Source organism: Gorilla gorilla, chromosome 20, assembly GCF_029281585.2.
Source record: "Gorilla gorilla gorilla isolate KB3781 chromosome 20, NHGRI_mGorGor1-v2.1_pri, whole genome shotgun sequence".
Lineage (NCBI taxonomy): Eukaryota > Metazoa > Chordata > Mammalia > Primates > Hominidae > Gorilla > Gorilla gorilla.
Genome location: NC_073244.2, coordinates 52,753,840 through 52,778,032, shown reverse-complemented (window position 1 = coordinate 52,778,032; position 24,193 = coordinate 52,753,840). Strand labels below are relative to the sequence as shown.

The 24,193-nt window shown below is 46.3% G+C and overlaps 1 protein-coding gene across 1 annotated transcript; it reads right to left on the bottom strand.

Annotated features, from left to right (window-relative positions):
* Positions 1 to 2,070: 2,070 nt before the first annotated feature.
* On the bottom strand, positions 2,071 to 11,327 carry CYP2A13 (cytochrome P450 family 2 subfamily A member 13). The gene is made up of 9 exons (XM_031004339.3): positions 11,127 to 11,327; positions 10,686 to 10,848; positions 9,591 to 9,740; positions 9,223 to 9,383; positions 7,880 to 8,056; positions 6,027 to 6,168; positions 5,371 to 5,558; positions 4,703 to 4,844; positions 2,071 to 4,044 (listed from the first exon to the last, which is right to left on the bottom strand). The coding sequence occupies exons 1-9, from the start codon at positions 11,304 to 11,306 to the stop codon at positions 3,863 to 3,865; spliced, it is 1,485 nt and encodes a 494-aa protein (XP_030860199.2). The 5' UTR covers positions 11,307 to 11,327; the 3' UTR covers positions 2,071 to 3,862.
* Positions 11,328 to 24,193: the final 12,866 nt, after the last annotated feature.

Here is a 24,193-nt window from a genome sequence, read left to right as displayed (position 1 = left end):
CACTGTTTATTCTCGTTAGCCATTCATCTAGTCTTTTTTCAAGGTTTTTAGCTTCCTTGCAATGGGTTAGAACATGCTCCTTTAGCTCAAAGAAGTTTGTTATTACTGACTTTCTGAAGCCTACTTCTGTCAGCTCATCAAAGTCATTCTCTGTCCAGCTTTGCTCCATTGCTGGTGAGGAGCTGCAATCCTTTGGAGGAGAAGAGGTGCTCTGGTTTTTAGAATTTTCAGGTTTTCTGCTCTGGTTTCTCCACCTTTGGTCTTTGATGTTGGTGACCTACAGATGGGGTTTTGGTGAGGATGTCCTTTTTGTTGATGTTGATGCTATTCCTTTCTGTTTGTTAGTTTTCTTTGTAACAGTCAGGTCCCTCAGCTTCAGGTCTGTTGGAGTTTGCTGGAGGTCCACTCCAGATCCTGTTTTCCTGAGTATCACCAGTGGAGGCTGCAGAACAGCAGATATTGGCACCTGATCCTTCCTGTGGAAGCTTCATCCCAGAGGGGCACCCACCTGTGTGTATGAGATGTCAGTCAGCCCCTCCTGGGAGGTGTCTCCCAGTTAGGCTACATGGGGGTCAGGGACCCACTTGAGGAGGCAGTCTGTCCGTTCTCAGAGCTTAAACGCCGTGCTGGAAGAACCACTGCTCTCTTCAGAGCTGTCAGACAAGGACTTTTAAGCTTGTAGAAGTTTCTGTTGCCTTTTGTTTAGTTATGCCCTGCCCCCAGAGGTGGAATGTACAGAGGCAACAGGCCTTGCTGAGCTCCGGTGGGCTCCACCCAGTTTGAGCTTCCCTGTATGCTTTGTTTACCTCCTCACACCTCAGCAATGGCAGACACCCCTCCCCCAGCCAGGCTGCTGCCTCACAGTTTGATCTCAGACTGCTGCACTAGCAGTGAGCATGGCTCTGTGGGCATGGGACCTGCCGAGCCATGCATGGGATATAATCTCCTGGCGTGCCATTTGCTAAGACCATTGGAAAAGCGCAGTATTTGGGCAGGAGTGTTCCAGTTTTCCAGGTACACTCTGTCACGGCTTCCCTTGGCTAGGAAAGGGAAATCTCCCAACCCCTTGCATTTCCCGGGTAAGGCAATACCCAACCCTGTTTTGGCTCACCCTCCATGGGCTGCACCCACTGTCCAACCAGTCCCAGTGAGATGAACTAGGTACCTCAGTTGGAATTGCAGAAATCACTCATCTTTTGTGTCCATCATGCTAGGAGCTGCAGACTGGAGTTGTTCCTATTCATCCATCTTGGAATGGAAGAAAGTTCCTATATACTCGCTTTTCCCCCTTACATCTTGTGTAAGTATGATACCTTTGTTACAATGATTAATCAATATTGATATATTATTATGAACCAAAGTCTGTAGTTTACATTAGGGTTTATTTTTTCTGTTGTACAGTTCTATGGGTTTTGAATAAGGCATAATGTCATGTAGCATTTCAGTATCATACAGAATAGTTTATCTGCCCTAAAAACCACATGTGCTGCACCTATTCATACTTCCTCCTCCCTAAACTCCTGGCAACTACTATCTTTGTACTGTCTTCATAGTTTCATTTTTCCAGAATGTCATATAGTTGGAATTATATAGTATGTGCCCTTTTCAGACTGGCTTTTTTCACTTAGCTACATACATTTCAGGTCTTCCATGTCTTTCTGAGGCCTGATTTCTTTGTATTGCCAAATAATATTTTGTGTTTTTTTTTTTTTTTTTGCTTGTTTTTTGAGACAAAGTCTCACTGTGTCACCTAGGCTGGAGTGCAGTGGCTCCATCACAGTTCACTGCAACCTCTGCCTCATGGGTTCAAGCAATTCTCCCACCTCAGCCTCCCAAGTAGCTGGAACCGCAGGTGCATGCCACCATGCCTGGCTAGTTTTTGTATTTTTAGTAGAGATGGGGTTTCACCATGTTGGCAGGCTGTTCTCGAATTCCTGACCTCAAATGATCTGCCTGCTTGGGCCTCCCATAGTGCTGTAATTACAGGCATGAGCCATCACGCCTGGCCATATTTCATTGTATGAACATACCACAGTTCATTTATCCATTCACTTATTGAAGAACATCTTGGTTGCTTACAAGATTTGGCAACTATGAATAAAGCTGCTATAAATATCTGTGCAGAAATTTTTGTGTGGCTATACATTTTCAACTTATTTGGGTTGATACAGAAGAGCATGATTGCTGTATCACATAGTAAAAATATGTTTAGCTTTGCAAGAAACCGCCAATCTGTCTTCCAAAGTAGCTGTGCCATTTTGCATTCCCACCATCAGTGAATGACAGTTCCTGTTGAGCCACCTCCTTGTCAGCATTTGGTGTTGTCAGTTTTGGATTTTAGCCATTCTAATAGGTAGGTATGGTATATCATTATTTTTTAAATTTGAAATTGCTACTGACATGATGTGGAGCATCTTTCCTTATGCTTATTTGCTGTGTGTATATTTTATTTGGTGAGGTGTCTGCTCAGATTTTTGCCCATTCTTTAATTAGGTTGCTTTCTATTGTTGAGTTTTAACAGTTCTTTGTGTATTTTGAATGTAAGTCCTTTATCAGGTGTGTTCCCTGCAAATATGTTCTCCCAGCCTGTAGCTTGTATTGTCATTCTCTTGACAATTATCTTGCAGAGCAGAAATTTTTAATTTTAATGACTCAGAACTGATCAATTTCTTCTTTCAAGGATGGTTCTTTTGGTGTTGTATCTAATAAGCCATCACCAAACTTAAGATCATCTAGATTTTCTCCTATGTTATCTTCTAGAAGTTTATACTCACTTTTCATTTAGGCCTACAATAAACTTGGAGTTAATTTTTGTGAATGCTGTAAGGGAGCTTCTAAGGGGGACATACACTAACTTCTTTGAGAGTGGGCAGGTGATTGTCAAACTCTTAGCTGGGTCTTACAACAGACCCCAGATCCATCAGGAGAGCCCCACCTTCAGAAACCCATAGTGGAATGTGTTTCATGCATACACGGAGGAGAATATGCAGTCATATGCTCACATGCAAGCCTGCACATGATCACAAACATGCGTATGGTATGTCCTGATCCAGAGTTCTCCCGGCATTAAAGTGGTTCTCTCCTTCAACTTCTTCATTAAGAGATACAATGACAGAATGTCATTAAAATTAAAAACTTCTGCTCTGCAAAGGAATTGTCAATGCACTGACTCTGTATGTCTATTCATGTCTCGTTGTGTCCTAGACTGACTCTGATTGGGCCACAGTGGCCTTACCTGGTAGCGAGCTCAGACTACACCCTGGTATTCAAAGCGTGCCGAGTAGGCAAGTGTGCAGAGAAGGCAGGACAGCCGCCCGCCAGGTCTCTGGAAAACCCCCCAGGACAGGGATGTTCAGGCCATGTGATGCTATACTAAGCTGTTTTACGTGAGGAAGGGGTGCTTTTTAAGAATCTGTCTAGAGGGCTATGGGCACAGATCTGTGTTCAAAGATTTTCTGGGCACTTAACGTTTTGTGAGAAATCAGATAGAGACAACTTTCTGAGCCGCAGCTTTGTCACGTGTAAAATGGGCATGAACGCTTTTCCCCTTTGCAGAGGTTTGTGGCAATTAAGTGAAGTGAGCGTGCAATGCTTTTTGAACAAAGCTGACATGGAGGTACTTGTTCAGGAAATAAGAGCTGCTATTATTACTATTCTTCATAGCATACTGTAAGGTTTCCCTTCCTCTCATCACAGCTCTGAAGGACATCATCAAGGTGAACTGAGCCCCTTCTGTTTCTTCTGTTCCCTCTAACCACCTCTCCCCTTCCTTCCCCCATCCTGCCCCCATTCTTAGCCCCGCCCCTCCCGCAAGCCCCGCCTCTGCCCCCGCCCACCAGCCCTGCACCAGCGCAGCCCTCGCTCAGCGGGGCTGGAAGCTCATGGTGTAGTTTCGTGGGATCGTGGCAAAGCCCACGTGTTTGGGGGACACGTTGATATCCTTAGGCGACTGGGGGGACTTGAAGCGAAAGTTCTGCATGATGGTGGTGAAGAAGAGAAAGAGCTCCATTCTGGCCAGGCCTTCTCCAAAACAGTACCGCTTTCCTGAGGAGGAGAGGCAGGAGGGGTGGAGGTGAAGCCCACTCTCAGTGCAGCCCCACCCCCTACTGACCCCCGGCTGCATTCTCTAGGGAGGAAGGGTGGAATATTATGGCCTGAGAGACTTTCAGAGGAGACTCCGATCCTCCCTGAGCCTCAGTTTCCTTCTATAAGAGATATAACAATGGTGAACCAATATTGATAGATTATTACTAACCAAAGTCATAGTTTACATTAGGGTTTACTCTGTGTTATACAGTTCTATGGGTTTTGAAAAAGGCATAATGTCATGCATCCATCATAGATGGGGTGATCCATGCCAGGTGTAGCAATGGGAGGTTTAGATGTCCCTACCCGCCAGATACACTTGCAAATACGACTGCTGTGCTGTGCCATTATCTCCTTTTCAGGGAGCCGAAGAATCTGCTGTGTGACCCTAGACAAATAAATCTATGGGGGAAGATGTTTCCTTCCCTTTTACCTGGGCGCAGGTATTGGGTGCTTGGCAGTTAAGGGAGTATCAGCTGGTGGCGGCTCAATGGTAGATTCTAACAGGAACTTCCAAGCTGGAGAAATACCAGGCTACACCGCAGAGAGGGGAGGTGGGTGAGAGAGGCCCCTGCTGGTGTGAGCCGTGGCCTGGCAGCAAACAGTGGTCTCTTACCGATGGAAAAGGGCACAAAAGCATCACTCTTCTTAAACTGCCCCTTCTTATCCAGGAAGTGCTGGGGATTGAAGTCCCAGGGGTTGGAGAAGAACCTGGGGTCTCTCAGCACGGAGCCCAGCATAGGGAACACTTCAGTGCCCTGGAAGGGAGGAGGAAGGTGTGTGTAATGAGGCAGGTTGGGGGGACTGGTGAAAGTACACAGAGGCTGCAGGGGGAACTAGGGTGCCCCAGGTGAGGGGAGTGGCAGGCATGGAGGAGTTGGGGACCTCTGAGGGAGGAGCTTTGGGGGATAGAAGGTTCATGTCTCTGAAACAGGAAGTTTGGGAGACATGGGGTCCATGTTCCACTAGGCAGGGTGTTTGAGGGACCTGAGATTTGTGTCCCTAAGGCAAAAGGCCTAATGGAAAGGGGGCTCCTGTTTCTTAAGACAGGAAGTTTGGGAACATGGGGTATATTCTCCTGACACAAAGAGTCTGGCGAGATGCAGGACTCAGGAGTGTCTAAGTGGAAAGGTGGAACGGATGTGGTGGTTGGGGAAGTCTTTTTTGACTGATTGAGGGAGTGGGACAGAGTCTAGAACGCTAATGGGGGCAGGATTCTGGGGACACAGAGAGAGGCTAGAAGTCCCTGTAGTCTGAGTGGTGGTGGTGGAGGGGAGACAGCACCTTAGGGAGGAAGAAATCCCGAAACTTGGTGTCCTTGTTGACCCTGTGGGCCAAACCCATGGGGAGCATGTCTCCAAATCTTTGGATCTCGTGGATCACTGCCTCCGTGTAGGGCATCTTGGCCCGGTCCTCAAACTTGGGCTGCCGGTTCTTGCCAATCACTCTGTCAATCTCCTCATGGACCTTGGCTGGGGGAGGAGGGGAATGTGTTTAGGTGTCTAGGGATCTCAGAGCAGGGATGATAGTTCGAATAGGCAAAACGGGGTGGATGATATGGCTCCGCCTATGACACGGAAATAGACCATTCATAACAGACATCAGCCATTCGCATTGTTGCAGCAGGATCCTGTTAAACCAGGTTGTGTCAGAATCAGAGGGGAGGCACAAGGAGGAACTTAGGGGATGATCCAGAGGAGCAGGCAGCGGGCACTCAGTGGGCTTGGGACAGGAGTGACTGACCAATCAGTGCAGACATTTTCAGTATTTTAATAGCTAATGAGACTCAGCTGATGCCTATCAGCTGAATATTGCCCTGTCTCTGGACAGCAAGGCACGTCTCAGGGTCCTGGGATCTGGGATAGGTGGGTACACTGAACCAGGCTCAGGGGAGTTTTGAGGGTCTGGGGCCCTTCAGTTTCCTCCCTTTCCAGTCTTACCCTCCACCTCTGGGTGCTTCATGAGCAGCAGGAAGCCGTAGCGCAGGGTGGTGCTCACGGTCTCAGTGCCCGCAAAGAAGAGGTTCAGAGTGGTCATCACCAGGTTCTTCAAGTAGAACTCTGTGTTGGGGTTCTTCTCCTCCTGCAGGGAGAGGGCGGTTTAGACCAAGCTCACTCTCCATGCTCTTGGGGCCCTTCTAGGGCTTTTCCTTTGGAGCTACCTCTCTTTGGTCCAGACCAAAGGTGGAAAGAGGGACCCTAGATTTGCCAAACTCGCTCCAGGTTCCAGCCCTTGCCCTGGCTGCTGGCTTTGCCCAAAATGCTCTTCCTTCTCACCTTCTTTACCTCGCTGACCATCTATCCTTTAATTATCAACTTAGCTGTCAGTTAGGGTTTTTTTTTTCTTATACGGACTTGGTCTTGCTAAGTTGCACAGGCTGGACTCCAACTCCTGGGTTCAAGGAATCCTCCAGCCTCAGCCTCCTGAGTAGCTGGAACTGCACATGCACATGACTATGCAGGCTCACTTGTTAATTGTTAAAAAATTAATTCGTTTTTTTTTTGAGACACGGTCTTATTCTGTCACCCAGGCTGGAGTGCAGTGCTGTGATATCGGCTCATTGCAACCTCTGCCCACCCTGGGCTCAAGCTATCCTCCCACCTCAACCTCCTTAGTAGCTGGGACCGCAGGCATGCACCACCATGCCTAGCCATTTTTTTGTACAGACGGGGTTTTGCCATGTTGCCCAGTCTGTTACTTTTTTAATGATAGGAATATTTGGAAAGAGAAGGATGAGGGGAGACGAAGAGAAATTAGTACAGAGATGGCAAGATGAAGAGTCAGAAAAAAAGAGTTTTTCTGAGATACAAGCACAGAATTTTAAGCAACAGCATCCTATTTCTTCCCTAAAAATCTTGAAACTTACTGTGGAGGGATCCCTCCCTTGATCCTTTCTCCCTGAGCTTTGGACTCCCTAAAGCCTTCCCACATGGGAGGCTGACATCCAGAGGTAGGCGGGGACCCTGCAATGTAAAGCCAGGTCACCTGTCCATGGAGGTGTGTCTGCTAACCAGGACATGAACGGTTAGAGAGCATGGTGGCTAAAAGCACCAGCTTTAGGCTCAGAGAGACCAGGGTTTGAGCTTGGGGGACCATGGCTTCCTCACTGTGTGACCTCAGTTAAGACACTTAAACTCTCTGGGCCTCAGTTTCCTCATTTGTACAATTGGGGCCATGATTGAACCTCCTTCAAAAGCTGTTATGAGTGTTCCATGGCGGACTATCTTAAAGCACTTAACGCAGTGCCTGGCACATGGTAGTGCTGTAGAAGTGCTTGCTATTCTAATGCATGTGCACAAGTTGTGCTTGTGGGTGAGGGCTCAGTAGATGGAACAGCAGTGGTTGATGTAGTTGGGATTGTCAGGACTTTTTTTTTTTTTTTTTTTTAAACAGGGTCTTGCTCTGTCACTCAGGCCGGAGTGCAGTGGCATGATCCCGGCTCACTGCAACCTCTGCCTCCCGGGTTCAAACAATTCTTCTGTCTCAGCCTCCTGAGTAGCTGGGATTACAGGCGCATGCCACCATGCCTAGCTCATTTTTATATTTTTAGTAGAGACGGGGTTTCACCATGTTGGCCAGGCTGGTCTCGAACTCCTGACCTCAGGTGATCCACCTGCCTCGGCCTCCCAAAGTGCTGGGATTACAGGTCGTGAGCCACCGCGCCCAGCCAATTGTAAGGATTATTATGATGAGGGCTAATTTGAATGGGCCTGTGTCGTCTGCCCACCCCACTCCCATCCTGATTTCCCTCTCCCTGGCTTTGCACCTGCCTGCACTGGCTGCTGGGATGTACCTCCTGCATGCGGATGAGAAAGGAGTCGATGAAGTCCCGTGGGGAACTGGGATCCAGCGTGCGCTGGTTGTGCTCCACCTTCTTGGCGATGAAGTCCTCCAGCCCTTGCAGCTCCTTAAAGGCCTGTTGCTGTGGTCCTGGCAGGTGTTTCATCACCGAAGAGAACATCTCATAGAGCTGGGGTTGCAGAGAGAGGATGGGAATGGAAGGACAGCTGTCACGGGGCAGGAGCTGATGGGAATGGGGATTTGTTTCATAGCAAGGAAGGAACTGAGTTAAAGGCATCTGTCCAGGTGTTTAGGTATTTCAGTGAGGTTGGATGGAAACTTATATCTAAGTTTTCACGTGGATTAGGTGCCAGGGCCACGGTCTAGTAATTTAGGTGAGAAGAACTGAGGCATATATCCAGGTTTCAGGTATGCAAATGAGGCTGGATTGGAGCACACATCTTGGTGTTAAGATATTCAAGTGAAGTTGAGTTGGAAGACACCTGTCCAGGTGTTTAGCTCTTCAGGTGGGGCTGGTATGAGGTGAGTGGCACCTGTCTAGGTATTTAGGCATTCAAGTGGGCTTGGTTGGAGACAGCTGTCCAGATACTTACTGGGTCTGGATTGGGGGCTTTTGTACGGGTGTTCAGGTATTAAAGTGGGGCTGGTGAAGATGTTGAAGTGGAGGGGATACCTGTTGAGGTGTTTACCTATGCAAGTGGGATGCACTGGGAGCACCTCTGTAGGGTGTGTGATTGGAAAGGGTTGAGGAACACTTATTTGGGTGTCAGGGAATAATCTGTCTAGATATTTATGTGTTTAGGGTATTGGTTAGGGCACCTGTCCATGTTTCCAGGTATTTAAGTGGGTGAAGTAGAGGGCCCTTGGCCAGATATTCCAGTGGGCTAATCTGGGACATTTGTGTAGATGTGAAATGATTATGATGGGCTGGATTTTGCAGCACCAGGTGTTCAGGTATGCAGGAGGCGGGTTGACGCAGTCATTTGTCCAGGTGTTAAAATATTCAGAAGAACTGGGTAGGGAGCACCTGTTACAAATTACGGTAAGCTGGGGATGGGAACATGTGCCCAGGTGAGAGAGCTGAGCTGAGGGTATGCATCCTGCCAGCGGCTCTGTTTTGGGGAGCATCTGTTGAGCTATCCAGGTGTCCTTGGAGACTGGGTATTGGGCATCCCTCCTGGGTTCTGGTGCAACTGTCCAGTTGTCCAATATCGGGGGCTGATTTTGAGGGGACACTGTCTGGAGGGGGGTGGGAGTTTGGGGCACCTGTCTCCAGGTAGGGGAGCAGTTGGCAGGTTGTGGTAGGGGCGTCACTGGCGGACTGCAGCCTGTTACCTGCCCCGTGGAGGTTGCCGTGAACTGGAAGCTTCCCAGCATCATGCGCAACAGTGACAGGAACTCTTTGTCCTCATAGTCAAAGCGGTCCCCAAAGACAATGGAGCTGATGACATTGGAGACGGTGCGGCTCAGGAAGAAGGTGGGATCGATATTGGCGCCTGCAGGTGTGGCGGGAGAAGGGGGTTGGGGAGAGAGTCAACTCAGAGGTCTGAGGAGAGTCAGAATTCCAGGAGGCAGGGCCCTGTTGAGCCGAATCCCAGCGCCAGACTCCAGGGCTGGAAGTGCGGGCCCCTTTCCCCACCTAGTCCTCATCCCCAGGCAGAAAGCGCGGGTCCCCGCCCTCGCACTCGGGGTCCCCTACTCACCGTGCGTGCCCCGGAGGGCCTCGATGAGGAAGTCCGCCTCCTCCTGGATGCGTTCCTCGATGCCGCGCTTGCCCACGCCAAAACCCCTTAGGGTGGCGATGGAGAAGCGCCGGAGCTGCTTGGCGCGCTCCCCGTTGCTGAACGCCACGCCTGGGGAGGTGAACGCGGGGGTGGAGAGAGGTCAGGGGGCGGCGGGGGCAGGAGCGGACCAGCTCCAAGGGGCTCCCCAAGGGTGGAGCAGAGAGGGAGTGGGGTGGGAGAGAGATGGATTCAGCGCGAGTGCCCAGGAGAGCTGCAAACTCAGTCAGAGAAACTCGAGAGCACGAGAGAGAGAGAGAGAGAGAGAGAGAGAGAGAGAGAGAGAGAGAGAGAGACCGGGTAGAAAGAATAAGAGAATCAGAAAAGAAGCAGAAAGGCCAGACAGACAGATGCACAGAGAAACAGAGGGATACGGGGATACTCCATGGAGGAAGGGAAGGAAGTGGGGAGAGAAAGAGAGAGAGAGAGATGGAGGGAGGGGAAGTGAGATATGGGGAGATCTGGGAGGAGGAAATAAAAATGTTGAAAGATTCTTAAGCTGAACTGGAGAAGAGAGAAAAATACGGAGACAGAAACAGAGAGGATGGGGAAGGAGGACAGACTGTTACCAGAAGTTGGAGGCTGGAGATGTGGAAGTAGGAATACCCTGAAATCCTAAGACAGAGGAAGAAGTGGGAGAGGGAAGCGGAGAGAGGAGAAACACGGAGAAGCACAGAAGCTGAGAGCGACAAAAAGACAAATGAAGACAGAGGACCAGGGCTGGAAAACAGAAACCCAGGATGTCCTCAGAGATGGAGAGAGAGGGGAAAGAGGAGACTCCAGTGAGAGAGAAGGAGGAGACGGGGCAGAGAGAGGCAGGGAGGAATCAGGACAGGGACGCTGGAGACAGGTGAGGGACGCACAGGGAGAGGCCACAATGAAGGGAGATGGGGAGAGAAGACCAGACAGGGGGCTCTGCCATAGCCTCCAGTGGGCAGGAGAGTCAGGGAGAAGGCTGGGGACACTGAGACCATTGCGTCCACCAGGCCACCTTCCCCCTCTTGGGCACCCCCTCACCATAGCCTTTGAAGAGCCAGTCGAAGGTGGCCTGCTCGCCTCGCCCGCTGAACTCCTCAGCCTGGTCCACCAGAGCCTCCCTGACGGCATCATGTCCGCACAGCACCACGACCCGCCGGGGCCCCAGGTGAATGGTGAACACGGGGCCATAGCGCTCACTGATCTGATGGAGGTGGGTGGGAGTGGTTAGAGGGAGCAGCCCCCACTCTGAATGGGGCCCAGCACCGAGATGTCATGTGCTGGGATGCTTCGCCCCCAGGTTCTCACAGCCAGGGAGCTGGACATCCCAAGATCCTGTCTTTCCTGCTAGGACCCTGACGCTGAAACTCCAAAACTCCCTTTCCTAAGACTCTGGTCCACACTGGTCAATCCCCTGCCACAAAGCCCCAGCCAACTAGGCAGCCCCCACCCCGTGCCACCCATCTCCCTGCCTTAGGACACCTTCATGAGGGAGTTATACATCTGCTTTGTGTTCAGCTGCAGGTAGTTTCCAACGAAGGGCAATGGGGTGGGTCCCGGAGGCAGCTTCCCCTTGCTCTTCCTCTGCCGCCAGACAGACATCAAGATCATCACAGTCAGGCAGGCCAGCAAGGTCACCAGAAGCAGCCCTGAGGCCAGCATGGTGGCAGTGGGATGATAGATGGTGATGGCTGGGGTGGTTTGCCTTTATACCGCCTGAAAAAGAGGGATGGACTTTGGTTGATTATATAATCACCTCATTTCACCTCCCAACTACACCCCAACCCTGAATCCCACATAGCTTAGGACACAGCCAGCAAGGGAGGAGGAGGGGGACCCCAGGGAAGCTGAACAGGGAGTGGAACTCCAGACTAAATCTGGTACTTCAGGAGGGTTGCTGCAGGGCTGTGGATTTAGGAGCGGGCAACAGATAAACTGTGGAACTGAGGAGTTTGGAATATTTGCACAGGGGAGCACCTGGGCTTTGGATTTGGGATCTGGGAGTGAGAATGCACCCCAAAGTTGTGGATCTGGGGGTTCCAGGGGAGAGGAATCCAAAGGTCTGGGTTTTATTAGGGTGAGACGGAAGTGTGGCTGTGCATCTGGGGGTCTTCTGTTGTGGAGGATGCAGGGTTAAGGGTCTTGGAGGGGGATTCCAGGCATATGGACTTGAGAGTCTTGGGGCTAGGAAGACCCAGGGCTGTGGGTGTGGAGTTTCTGGGAGGAGGAGTGTGTAGCAAGCCCAGCAGGTGCTCCCAGAAAGCCCAGCAGCCTAGCACTGGGCTCAGGGACTGGCTTGATTTTGCTTTGACCCAGAGCTGTCTCTTGATGCCCAGAATCCTCATTGGAACCTCAGAGTGAGGCCAGGATGGGTGCCATAGAACCTCCACTGCCCATCTCTGATTGGGAAAGGGGCGGAAGACGAGAGCCATATTTCAGAGGAACTTTCCCCACACGTGGAGAAGAGTACCTCATGTTATCAGTTGGCAGAGGGGATTGGCTAGGTCTGGAGAAATAGTAATAACAACCCTCAAATGCTGAAAAAATCTCAAGTGTCCCAAGGGTTGTAATTTACAAAGAACTCCACTGGTTTCCAACCCAGATTCTTAGGGAAACCCACTAGATTGATTGTATCATCCCTATTAATATTATGATTGTTATTTATGTTTCTCATTTTATATAAAGGTCTATGGAGGACAGAAAACAGACAGTGGGCAGGGGACATGTGTGAGTGGCCCTGAACTCCCATCTCTCCTGCTCTGCATCCTTAGTTCCACTTTCTGGATTTGGTTTTCCTGCCAGTGGAAAGGGAGTGTTTGGGAAGAGAAGATCACATTTGAGGGTGAGTTAAGTCTCCTTTAAGGGCGATTCCTGCTTTGTCAGGGGCTACTACTATTAGCAGGCAGAGGGAACAATCGCAGAAGAGATTGGGGTAAACTCCAGTATTAGGCACAGAGGCAGATCCTGGGGTGGGTGTGAGTGGAGAAGGGATGAGTAGCCCTCCTGTCCTTCCCTCAGGGAAATTCTTCCTTAGTAAATAGGACAGTTACCCTTTGGTGAGCACGGTCATATATGGGAAGATTAAGTCTAGGTGTGTACGATCTGGTTGAATCTTTGTAACAGTGAGGTTGGTTCATCATGATCATCCTCATTTTGAAGATGAGCAGATCTAGACTCCATAAATCCTCTTGAGTGAGGTCACACAGGGAATAAGTGAGGGAGCTGGGATGTGAACTTTCTCCTCGCCCCCCTTCATTGACTGACCTAGATTACCCTGGGAGTCAAGTGCAGGCCAGGCTTAGCAGGAGGTGAGTGCTGGGACTGGCATCAGCAGTGGACACACTGGTGACATTGGCGGGTTCTGATATCAGCATCAGGTGTGTCCAGGGAGGGAAAGGCATCGTGTTGGCTTTGGGACTGCCCCCAGGTGTATGCGAGGATGGGAAACAAGTTGGCACTGAACTTGACACCAGGAGAATATTGAAGTCATGTTTGGTGCCAAGAGGGCTCTGTGTGTTGTTTCAGGTGTCATTGAGGGCATAAGAGTGTCCTGCTTCAGGAGGGCATGAGAATGGCACCATATAGGGTCTGAGGTTGGTCCCAGTGGGCTCTGACATGAGCATGAGACAGGTGCAATATTGGTCCTATGTGGGCCTGAGATGAGCCTCAGCCAGACCCTGAGAGGGGCTCCAGATAGGCACAGGACAGGCTCTGATGTTTGGACCTTCCACTGTTGCACCTCTCCTCTGCGTCACCAACTGTGGACAAGTGGAGGTGGGTGAGGTTGGCCCCCCCAGGACTGACATCTTGCTCAAAGTGTTCTAGGATGCTGAGCTCTGAGACCTGTGTGGAGGGAACAAAGGTCAGAGAACAAAGCGGAGAGAGGAAAGTTGTTGATTTTGGAGGGGAAGAGGTGGGAAGGAGGATTAGCACCAGCTTGGCAGATATCAATCCCTCTAATCCTGGTCACCAGCCTGCACCTGGGCTGGCCCCAAGCCTGGGCTCCTCCTTTTCCTTCTAGTTCCTTAAAAAGGTGGGAGATAGAAATTCGGGAACTTTGTTTCTCAGTGAGGTTGGCACTAGGAAGTGCACTGAGTGATCAGCAGGTTGCCATGACCTGGCCAGGGAGGGGGTGGGGAGAGACAGGTTGGGAGAACTCTAGTATTTGTGGACATAGAGGTCAATCAATTTTGGACTTATTGATTACCCTAGAGCATGGAGTGAGAGAATGGTGTCTGAAATCATGTGGGAGGGACTTGTCCCAGTGGGCAGTGTCTTGGGTACAGCCTTTCAGAGTGAGTTAGTGGAAAACCCAGGAAGATCCCTTTCCTTTGCTTGGCCTCAGTTTCCTTTTCTGGATGGATGGTACAGTGATTAAGGCCTGGATTGGAATGCTAACCTTATCCCTTCTTTGTTGTGTGGCCTTGAATAGCTGACTTTATCTCTGAGTCTTATGGAGCCAAGAACAGCTCTTACCTCTTCAGCTATTTAGGGGAGAAGTGTATGTGTTAATGCAGGTGAGGTACATGGCAGTAAGTGCTCAATGAATAGTAGTTGTTCTCTTTCATCTGTAGGATGAAGTGGATGGATAAGATGTTCCCTAAACACATTCCTTGCTTTTACATTCTCTAGTCTAAAGCTCACAAATCTTTTCCCTTGGGAAGGAGGAAAAGGACAGAGTCTTTAGGAACCTCTTTCCCCACCCCTTCCTCAGCACAGCCAAGCTTTACCCCATGGAGCTATGAATAGGAAATTAACCCTTCATGGCCTCCTGGAGCGTGGTGCTGAGTTAGGCAGTATCTGTGGAAGGACAGGCCAGCATTAGACTGTCAGGTTATTCTGGTTGGCCCTGGAGCCCTGCACAGGACTTTGCCCACCTGTCTGTCTATCGTTGTCTTGGATCCTGTCTTTCTATCTTCTCTTTCTCCTTCCCTGCAAGTCAATGTTTCCCTCAATCACCCTGTGTGCTCCTGCATCTTTGTATTTTGTGCCATTTTGTCCAGTGAGTTCTCCTGGATGCCTCTGCCATGTTTATCCTCATTTATTCAACTGTCTGTGTGTCATTCTGGTAGTGTCTATGTGCATGTATGTTTCTGTATGTCCATGTTGATACATGAATTTATGTGTGCACCAGGCTTTGTGGGGTGTATGTTTGTGCTTGATAATGGGTATCCATTCCAACTTATGTCTGCACATGCACATGTGTGTGTGTGCCTGACAGGGTGTGCCACTGTTTCTCAATGCTTGCCAATCTATGTGTCTGTCGCTGCATACAGCATGTGTGCACACATGATTTAGGGGTGTCTACAATGTGCATTTCTGTGTAAAACAAGATGAATGCTGCATATTCATATTTGTGTGTATACATTCACAATTGGGTGACTACATATAAGTATGTGGATGCTCTCATGTGTGCATTCTGGTGTCTGTATGCAGGCTTGTGGGCCGTGTTGCATACATGTGAACATCTGATATTTTCCTGTGCTCATCTGTGTTTGGATTAAAACAGTCCTAGCCCAGCTCCATTTATCTGCTTGAAGAAAACCGCAGAACTGTGGGAAGCTTTTTATGAGCATAATCTTAGTTAAACTCCTCATTGCAAGACTGTGAGGTTGGCTTTATCATCTCCATTTTGCAAATGAGTTAGGTAAGGCCCCCAAAGTTGGTTGTAAGTGACTTGCTTCTGCATTCCACAGCTAATGAGGGTAGAGTCTTAGTATGGTCTTGTGTGACTATAAATTTCTTTCTTTCTTTCTTTCTTTCTTTCTTTCTTTCTTTCTTTCTTTCTTTCCTTTCTTTCTTTCTTTTCTTTCTTTCTTTTTTTTCTTTTTGAGATGGAGCTTTGCTCTTTCACTCTCGTTGCCCAGGCTGGAGTGCAATGGTGCGATCTCGGCTCACTGAAACCTCTGTGTCCTGGGTTCAAGTGATTCTCCAGCCTCAGCCTCCCAAGTAGCTGGGATTCCAGCCACCATGCCCAGCTAATTTTTGTATTTTTAGTAGAGACGGGGTTTCACTATGTTTGTCAGGCTGGTCTCAAACTCCTGACCTCAGGTGATCCACCCACTTCGGCCTCCCAAAGTGCTGGGATTACAGGTGTGAGCTACCACGCCTGGCTGTGAAAGTAAATTTCATGCTGTTAATAACCACTTTGGACTGCCAGGCCCCACCTGTTTTTCTTTATGAAACATTAGAAAAACTGCCTGTAATCTCTTCTTCAAATACTTCCTTGTAAACATGTAACAAAAGTTTTCAAAATGTTAGAAAAAAAAGTCTTTTAATAGGAGGGAGACTTGACCTTCTATAGTGTTTGCACTCTTCGGAACCTTAACCAACGACCTAGTTGGCCAGTATACCCCTCAGGCCATTGTCAATGAAGCAGTGGGGGAGTTGGGGTACTAGTGGTTGTGGTCAGAGAGTGAAATGTGTGTGTTTCACATTTCAGATTGATGACAAGGATTAGGGTGGGGCTATGGGAATGTTGGCTGAAATACAGTAAAGGAGGTCAAAGAAGAGAAGAAAGTCAAGATTCTTTTTTTCTGAGTGTTTGGACAGCTCACATCCATGGCCATGAAGTTCCTGCCTACCAGGAAAATGGCAAGACTTAGAGCCCAGAGATGGGAAAGAAGTTGGATAGATGACAGGGATGAACAGCTTTTTTTGTTTGAGAAGGAGTCTTGCTCTGTCACCCAGGCTGGAGTGCAATGGCGCGATCTCGGTCCACTGCAACCTCTGCTTCCTGGCTTCAAGCAATTCTCCTGCCTCAGCCTCCTGAGCAGCTGGGATTACAGGCATCCACCATCATGCCCGACTAATTTTTGTACTTTTGAAGAGACGGTGTTTCACCATGTTGGCCAGGCTGCTCTTGAACTCCTGACCTCAGGTGATCTGCCCGCCTCAGCCACCCAAAGTGTTGGGATTACAGGTTTCAGCCACCATTTCTGAACAACTTTTTAAAAAATTTTTTTATTTTTATTTTTTAAGAGGACGAAGATGTCAGCTGCCAAGTGCACTGATGAAGAGTTTCTTCTGGTAATGGTTGAGTAGCTTCTTTTGGAGCAAGCATCCCGTGAATAAAAACTATTAACTCTGAAGAAAATATTTTTAACAACCCAATTCCCTGAAATCACTGGGGAGTGAAAAAAAGCAGCAGATTCTGAAGGGAGTTAGAAGAAAGGGGTTTCCTTTAAAAAAAAAAAAAAAAAAGAAAGGAAAAGAAAAAAGAAAAAAAATAGCTTTTGGTCTTCCTTACCACAGGAAGAATGGGAGGTGGGGTCACTGCAAATTTATTCTAGAATATTTTTCATCTTATTAAAATCCTTTAAAATGCAGACCACTTCTTGACGGGGAGGGCTAGGTAAACAACAATTCGTAAGGGAACTAATTTTTTTTTTTTAACATGCTGTGTCTCTTTAAATGTAGAAAGGTGATCAAGATGGCTGACCAGACGCAGGTAGCATGGCCTTCTTCGTGGAGAGGAACTCCATTTTAAACAGATTATCTAGGAGAGAACGCTGGAATTCATCAGAGAAGAGAAGGGATTCAACAGAGAAAAGATGGGAAGCACCGTAAGTGAGTAAGGAGAGGGGATTGACTGAAAGCTAAGAGTGGCTCCTGGATGAGGGGAAATTATAAGAGAGAAACTCCCAGGGCTCCACACTTTGAAATGGGCTTTTATGATCTTGGCTATGGTAGAAACCCTCAACCCACTTGGGTCTTGGGCCTGACATACGGAGCTCCCTACAGATTGTGCAGAGACATTGCCCTGGAAAATGGAACCCACATGGAATCCCATTTGAGCCTAGAGCAGCCTCAGCTGAGTGCCGTTTTGAGAACCTAGATACTGGAGATCTATAGAAATGGTTGCTGCCACCGTGCTGCTTCAAGTAAGTATAGAGGAGACCCAGCACTCCCAGGCACCCATGGGAGGGTCCTTTATGCCTTGCTGCGGGCTGCTGTTGAGACTGAGATGTGAGTGAACCACATTCCCCACAGCTTCTTACCCTGGTTGCAGGCCCAAGGAACCATTTTGAGAGTTTAATACTGTGCTGTGCCCTGCCCTCAGGCCCAGTTTGAGTTGACCTGGCTGCAGCCACCACCTGGCCAAGGAGGGACAGGGAAACAAAGCTCCTTTACATATACCTGGAACAATTTCCCCGACCCTGCTATGGGCTGCTGTGACAGGGAGACTTGAGCAGACCCCACTCCCCACAACTTCTTGTCCATACTGCTTACCAGAGAGGGGCCTGTCCTCTTTGGTCACAAGCCCGCAGCTGGCACAATCGTAAGAGTTTAATATTGGGCTCTGTCCCCCTTTTTGCCAAGTCTGAGGTGATGCCACTGTAGCCGCCACCCAGATGGGAGAGGGACAGGGGAGAACAAGCTCTCCTAAGCACACTTAGGTCTATACCACTACCCTGCTACAGGATGCTGTGGGACTGGGGAGTAGCCCACCCAACCCATTGCATCTACCAGCAACACCAACATGGACTGCCTGGGTCCTAGTGGATTGCTCCACCACCACTACTGCCATCACCCATATCACACTAGGTTGTGCTTCCCAGGGGCCTGAGAACTTGCCCACATCCCTGTCCCCCAACTCCCATGACTCCTCTAAGCAAGCCACTAGGAAGCTCAAGAATCAGCCTTCCAGGACTCACTAATACCAAAGCCAGTAGACTGCTCTGGGGCTCAGCCACACTCTCCAAGCTGCTGCCACCACCAGGGCCCAAAGATAGGCTCAGTTGGCATCCAACACCCAGCTAAATTTCTCTTCAATCTCAAGTAATAACTGTACTCTAAGCTACCAAGGAAATCAAAGATACCAGTGACCCTGGGTACTGCCTATGAAGTCATTCTAAGATCACACTACCATAGGCACCCAGAATCAAAGCCAAAGTATCCTACTCAACTAACAACATGCATACATTTTTCAGGAAAAAAATTTTCTCCTACAGGGCAATTAAAAAAACTTGAACAAGCTACTGCTACACAAGATTTGCAGATATCAATGAAAGGACACAGGAAACATGAAAAAGGAGAAAAATGTAACATCATCAAAGGACCACAATTGTCCAGCAACAGATCCCAATCAAAAAGAATCCCTCAATATGCCAGATAAAGAATTCAAAATACTGATTTTATAAAGCCCTACAAGATGCAAGAGAAATTTGAAAATCAATACAAAGAATTAGAAAAACAGTCCAGGAAATGAATGAGAAATTTACCAAGATAAATAACTTAAAAAAAAAAAACAAGCAGAAACTCTTGAACTAAAAAAATTCAATGAAGAGAATACAGAATATATTCAAAAGCTTCAATAGTAGACTGGACCAAGCAGAAGAAAAAACAGAACATGGCTGGGTGCAGTGGCTCATGCCTGTAATCCCAGCACTTTGGAAGACCAAGGTAGGTGGATTCCTTGAGGTCAGAGTTCAAGGCCAGTTTGGGCAACATAGTGAAACCCTATCTCTAAAATTAGAAGAAAAAAAAGAATCTAAGAACTTGAAGACAGGTCTTTTGAAATGTCCTGTCTGACAAAATAAAGAAAAATAAATAAAAAAGAATAATCAAAGACTTTGAGATATCTGGGACTACATAGTGTGACCAAACTTATGCATTTTTGGTATTTCCAAGGGGGAAGAGAGATTTTAAAAAATTAGAACACCTATTTTTAGGAAGTAATTGATGAAAACTTCCACATCTAGCAAGAGAGTTAGACATCCAGATACAGAGCCCCAGCAAATACATTGCAAAAAGAACTTCACATAATAGTATATTTAGAAAGTCTAAAGTCAAGAAGAAAGAAAGAATTTTAAAATTAGCAAGAGAAAAGCATCTAGTTACCTATTAAGAAAACTCATCAGACTAACAGCAGACTTTTCAGTGGAAACCTTACAGGCTAGAAAAGAAGAGAATGGCATTTCAAACTGCTGAAAGAAAAGTACTGTCAGCCAAAAATTTTATGTTCTGGCAGAATAAGCTTCAAAATGAAGGAGAAATAAAATCTTTTCCAGAGAAGCAAATGGTGAGTAAACTTGTCAACACTAGCCTGTTCCTATGGGAGATGCTCAAATGGGCCTTAAATATGGAAATGAAAGGTCAACACTCAGCGTCATGAAAACACACAGAAAAATAAAACTCACATTTCTTATAAAAACAACCTCATAAATGAGGAAGAGAAAAGAATCAAATGGCAACATGGGAGAATCTCATCAAACCACAATGACAAAAAGAGAAAAAGAAAGAAACAAATAATTTATCATATAAAACAACTTAAAAACAATTAACAATATGACAAGAATAAAGCCTTGCATATCAATAATAACCTTGAATAAATGGATTAAATGCTCCACTTACAAAATATGTATTGACGGAGTACTTTAAACAACATGATGCCCAGCACTTTGGGAGGCCAAGGAGAGTGGATCACCTGAGGTTGGGAGCTTGAGACCAGCCTGACCAACGTGGAGAAACCCTGTCTCTACTAAAAATAAAAAAATTAGCTGGGTGTGATGGCATATGCCTGTAATCCCAGCTACCTGGGAGGCTGAGGCAGGAGAATCGCTTGAACCCAGGAGGCAGAGGTTGCAGTGAGTCGAGATCGTGCCATTGCACTCCTCCAGCCTGGGCAACAAGAGCAAAACTCCATCTCAAAACAAACAAACACATATACACACACACACACACAAACCATGATGCAACTATATGCTGCCTATAAGAAACTCACTTCACCTGTAAAGACACATATAGACTGAAAGTACATAGATGGAAAAAGATACTCCATGCAAACAAAAACCAAACAAGCAGGAATAGCTATATCTTATACCAGTTAAAACAGATTTTAAATAAAAAACATTAAAAATAAAAACAAAACAAAGGTCATTGTATAATGATAAAGGGATCAATTTAGCAAGAGAATATAACAGTGCTGAATATATACGCACCGAACATCACAACCCCTAAATTTACAAACAAATACAACTAGACCTAAAGAATGAGATATACAGAATACAATAACAGTGGGGAGCTTCAATATCCCACTCATACACTAAACAGATCATTGAGAGACAAAATTAGCAAAGAAACATTAGCCTTTCATATGCTTTGGATGTGTGTCCCCTCCATATCTTATGTGGACATGTGATCCCCTATGTTGGAGGTAGGGCCTAGAGGGAGGTATCAGATCATAGGGGCAGATCCCTCATGAATGGCTTAGTGCCATCCCCTTGGTGATGAGTGGGTTCTCACTCAATTTAAATGAGATCTGGTTGTTTAAAAGAGCCTGGGACCACCCCCTTCCATCTCTTGCCAATGTGATACACTGGCTCCTCCATTGCCTTCCACCATGATTGTAAGCTTCCTGAGACCCTTATCAGTAGCAGATGCCAGTGCCATGCTTCATGTTCTGCCTGCAGAACTGTGAGCTGATTAAACCACTTTTCTTTATAAATTACCGAGGCTTGGGTGTTCCTTTATAGTGATGCAAAAATGGACAAACACAGACTTAAATTGGACTTTAACCCAATGGACTCAACAGACACTTATAAAACATTTTACCCAACAACTACAGAATATACATTCTTTTCATCAGCACATGGTATATTCTCCAAGATAGACCATGTATTAAGCCATGAAACATACCTTAACAAATTTTTTAAAAATCAAAATTATATCAAGTATCGTCTCAGACCACAGTGGATAAAGCTAGAAAAGGATTCCATTCCATCAATACTAGGAGGAACTTTGGAAATGGTATAAATACATGGGCATTAAACAGCATGCTCTTGAAAGATCACCAGGTCAGCAAAGAAATTAAGCTGGAAATTTAAAAAAAGTTTGAAATGAATAAAAATGAAAACACAACACAAAAGTCTGTGGGATACAGCAAAAGCAGCACTAATAGGGAAGTTTACAGCACTGAATGCCTACATCAAAAAAGTAGAAAGGGCCAGGCATGGTGGCTCACAGCTGTAATCCCAGCACTTGAGGTGGTGGATCACTTGAGGTCGGGAGTTCGAGACCAGCCTGGCCAGTATGAAGAAACCCTGTCTCTACTAAAAAATACAAAAATTAGCAAGGCATGTTGGTGCATGCCTGTAATCTCAGCTACTCGGGAGGCTGAGGTGGGAGAATGACTTGAACCTGGGAGGCAGAGGTTGCAGTGAGCCGAGTTTGCACCACTGCACTCCTGCCTGGGTGACAGAGTGAGACTCCATCTCAAAAAACAGTAGAAAGATCACAAATTATCGACCAATGTCACACCTCAAGGAACTAGAAAAAGAACAAATCAAACTCAAAGTTAGCCAAAGAAATAACAAAGATCAGAGCAGAACTAAATGAAATAGAAAACACGAAAACAATAAAAAAGATCAACAAAACAAAAATCGGATCTTCAAAAAGTTAAAATTAATAAACCACTAGCTAGACTAACCCAGGAAAGGAGAGAAAATAAAAATAAAAACAATCAGAAATGAAGAATGGGACATTACAACTGATAGGATACAAGCACAAAACATCATGAGAGACTATTATGAACAGCTATATCCTCACAAACTAGAAAACCTAGAGGAAATGAATAAATTTCTGGACAGTTACAGTCTATCAAGATTGAACCAGGAAGTAGAACTCTTGAACAGATCAATAATGAATAGCAAGATTGAATCAGTAATTAAAAGTCTCCCAAGAAGGCAGGGTGTGCTGGCTCATGCCTGTAATCCCAGCATTTTGGGAAGCTGAGGTGTGCGGATCACTTGAGGTCAGGAGTTCAAGACCTGCCTGGTCAACACAGTGAAACCCCATCTGTACTAAAAATACAAAAATTAGCTGGGCGTGGTGGTGCACGCCTGTAATCCCAGCTACTTGGGAGGCTGACGCAGCAGAATCGCTTGAACCCAGGAGGTGGAGGTTGCAGTGAATCGAGATCATGCCACTGCACTCCAGCCTGGGTGACAGAGTGAAACTCCGTCTCAAAAAAAAGTCTTTCAAGAAAATAAATTCCAGGACCAGATAGATTCACAGATGAATCCTACCAAGTATACAAAGAAGAACTAATACCAATCCTTGTAAAACTATTCCAAAAAATTGAGGAGGGAATTCTCCCTAACTGATTCTACGAGGCCGGTATCATCCTGATAACAAAATCAGACAAGAACACAACAAAAAAGAAAACTACAGATCAATATCCCTGAATAACATAGATACAAAAAGCCTCAGCAAAATACTAGCAAATCAAATCCAACAGCACATCAAAAAAATCATACACCACGATTGGGTCGGATTTAACCTGGGGATCCAAGAACAGTTCAACATATGCAAATCCATAACGTGATACCTTCCATCAACAAAATGAAGGACAAAAGCCATATGATTATCTCAATAGATGCAGAAAAAGTATTCAATAAAAATCAGCATTTCTTCATGATAAAAATCCTCAACAAACCAGGCATAGAAGCAACATACCTCAACATAATAAAGGCTACATATGACAAGCCCACAGCAAACATAACATTTAACAGTGAAAAGATGAAAGCATTCTCTTTAAGAACTAGAAGAAGACAAGAATGCCACTTTCACCACTCTTATTCAACAGAGTACTGGAAGTCCTAGCCAGAGCAGTCAGGCAAGAGACACAAATGGAGGGCATCCAAATTAGAAAAGAGGAAGTCAAATTATCCCTGTTTGCTGATGATATGATCTTATGCCTAGAAAACCCTAAGGACTCTAAAAACAACTCTTAGATTTGAGAAATGAATTCAGTAAAGTTTTAGGATACAAAATTAATGTACAAAAATCAGTAGCATTTCCACATACCAGTAACGATCTAGCCAAGGACCAAATCAAGGAGGCAATACATTTGCAATAGCTACAAAGAAAATAAAATACATAAGAATATATTTAACCAGGGAGATGAAAGATCTCTATAAGAAGACCTACAAAACACCAATGAAAGAAATTGTAGATGACATAAACAAATGGAAAAATGTCCCATGCTCATGGATTTGAGGAATCAGCATCATTAACATGAACATACAGTCCAAAGCAATCTATAGATTGAATGCAATCTCTATCAAAACACCATCATTTTTCACAGAATTAGAAAAAACAATCCTAAAATTCATATAGAATCAGAAAAGAGCCCAAATAGTTTAAGCAATTCCAAGCAAAAAGAACAAAGCTGGAGGCATTACATTACCTGACTTCAAATTATACTTCAAGCCTATAGTAACCAAAACAGCATTGTACTGGTATAAAAATAGACACATATATCAATGGAACAGAATAGAAAACCCAAAAATAAAGCCACCTACCTACAACCAACTAATCTTTGACAAAGTCAGCAAAAATATACACTGGGGAAAGGACATCCTATTCAATAAATATTTATGGGAAGATTGGATAATCATTTGCTGAAGAATGAAACTGGACTGGTATTTCTCACCATATACAAAGATGAACTCAAGATGGATTAAAGACCTAAATCTAAGACCTGAAACTATAAAAATTTTAGAAGAAAACCTAGGAAAAATTCTTTTGGACACTGGCCTAGGCAA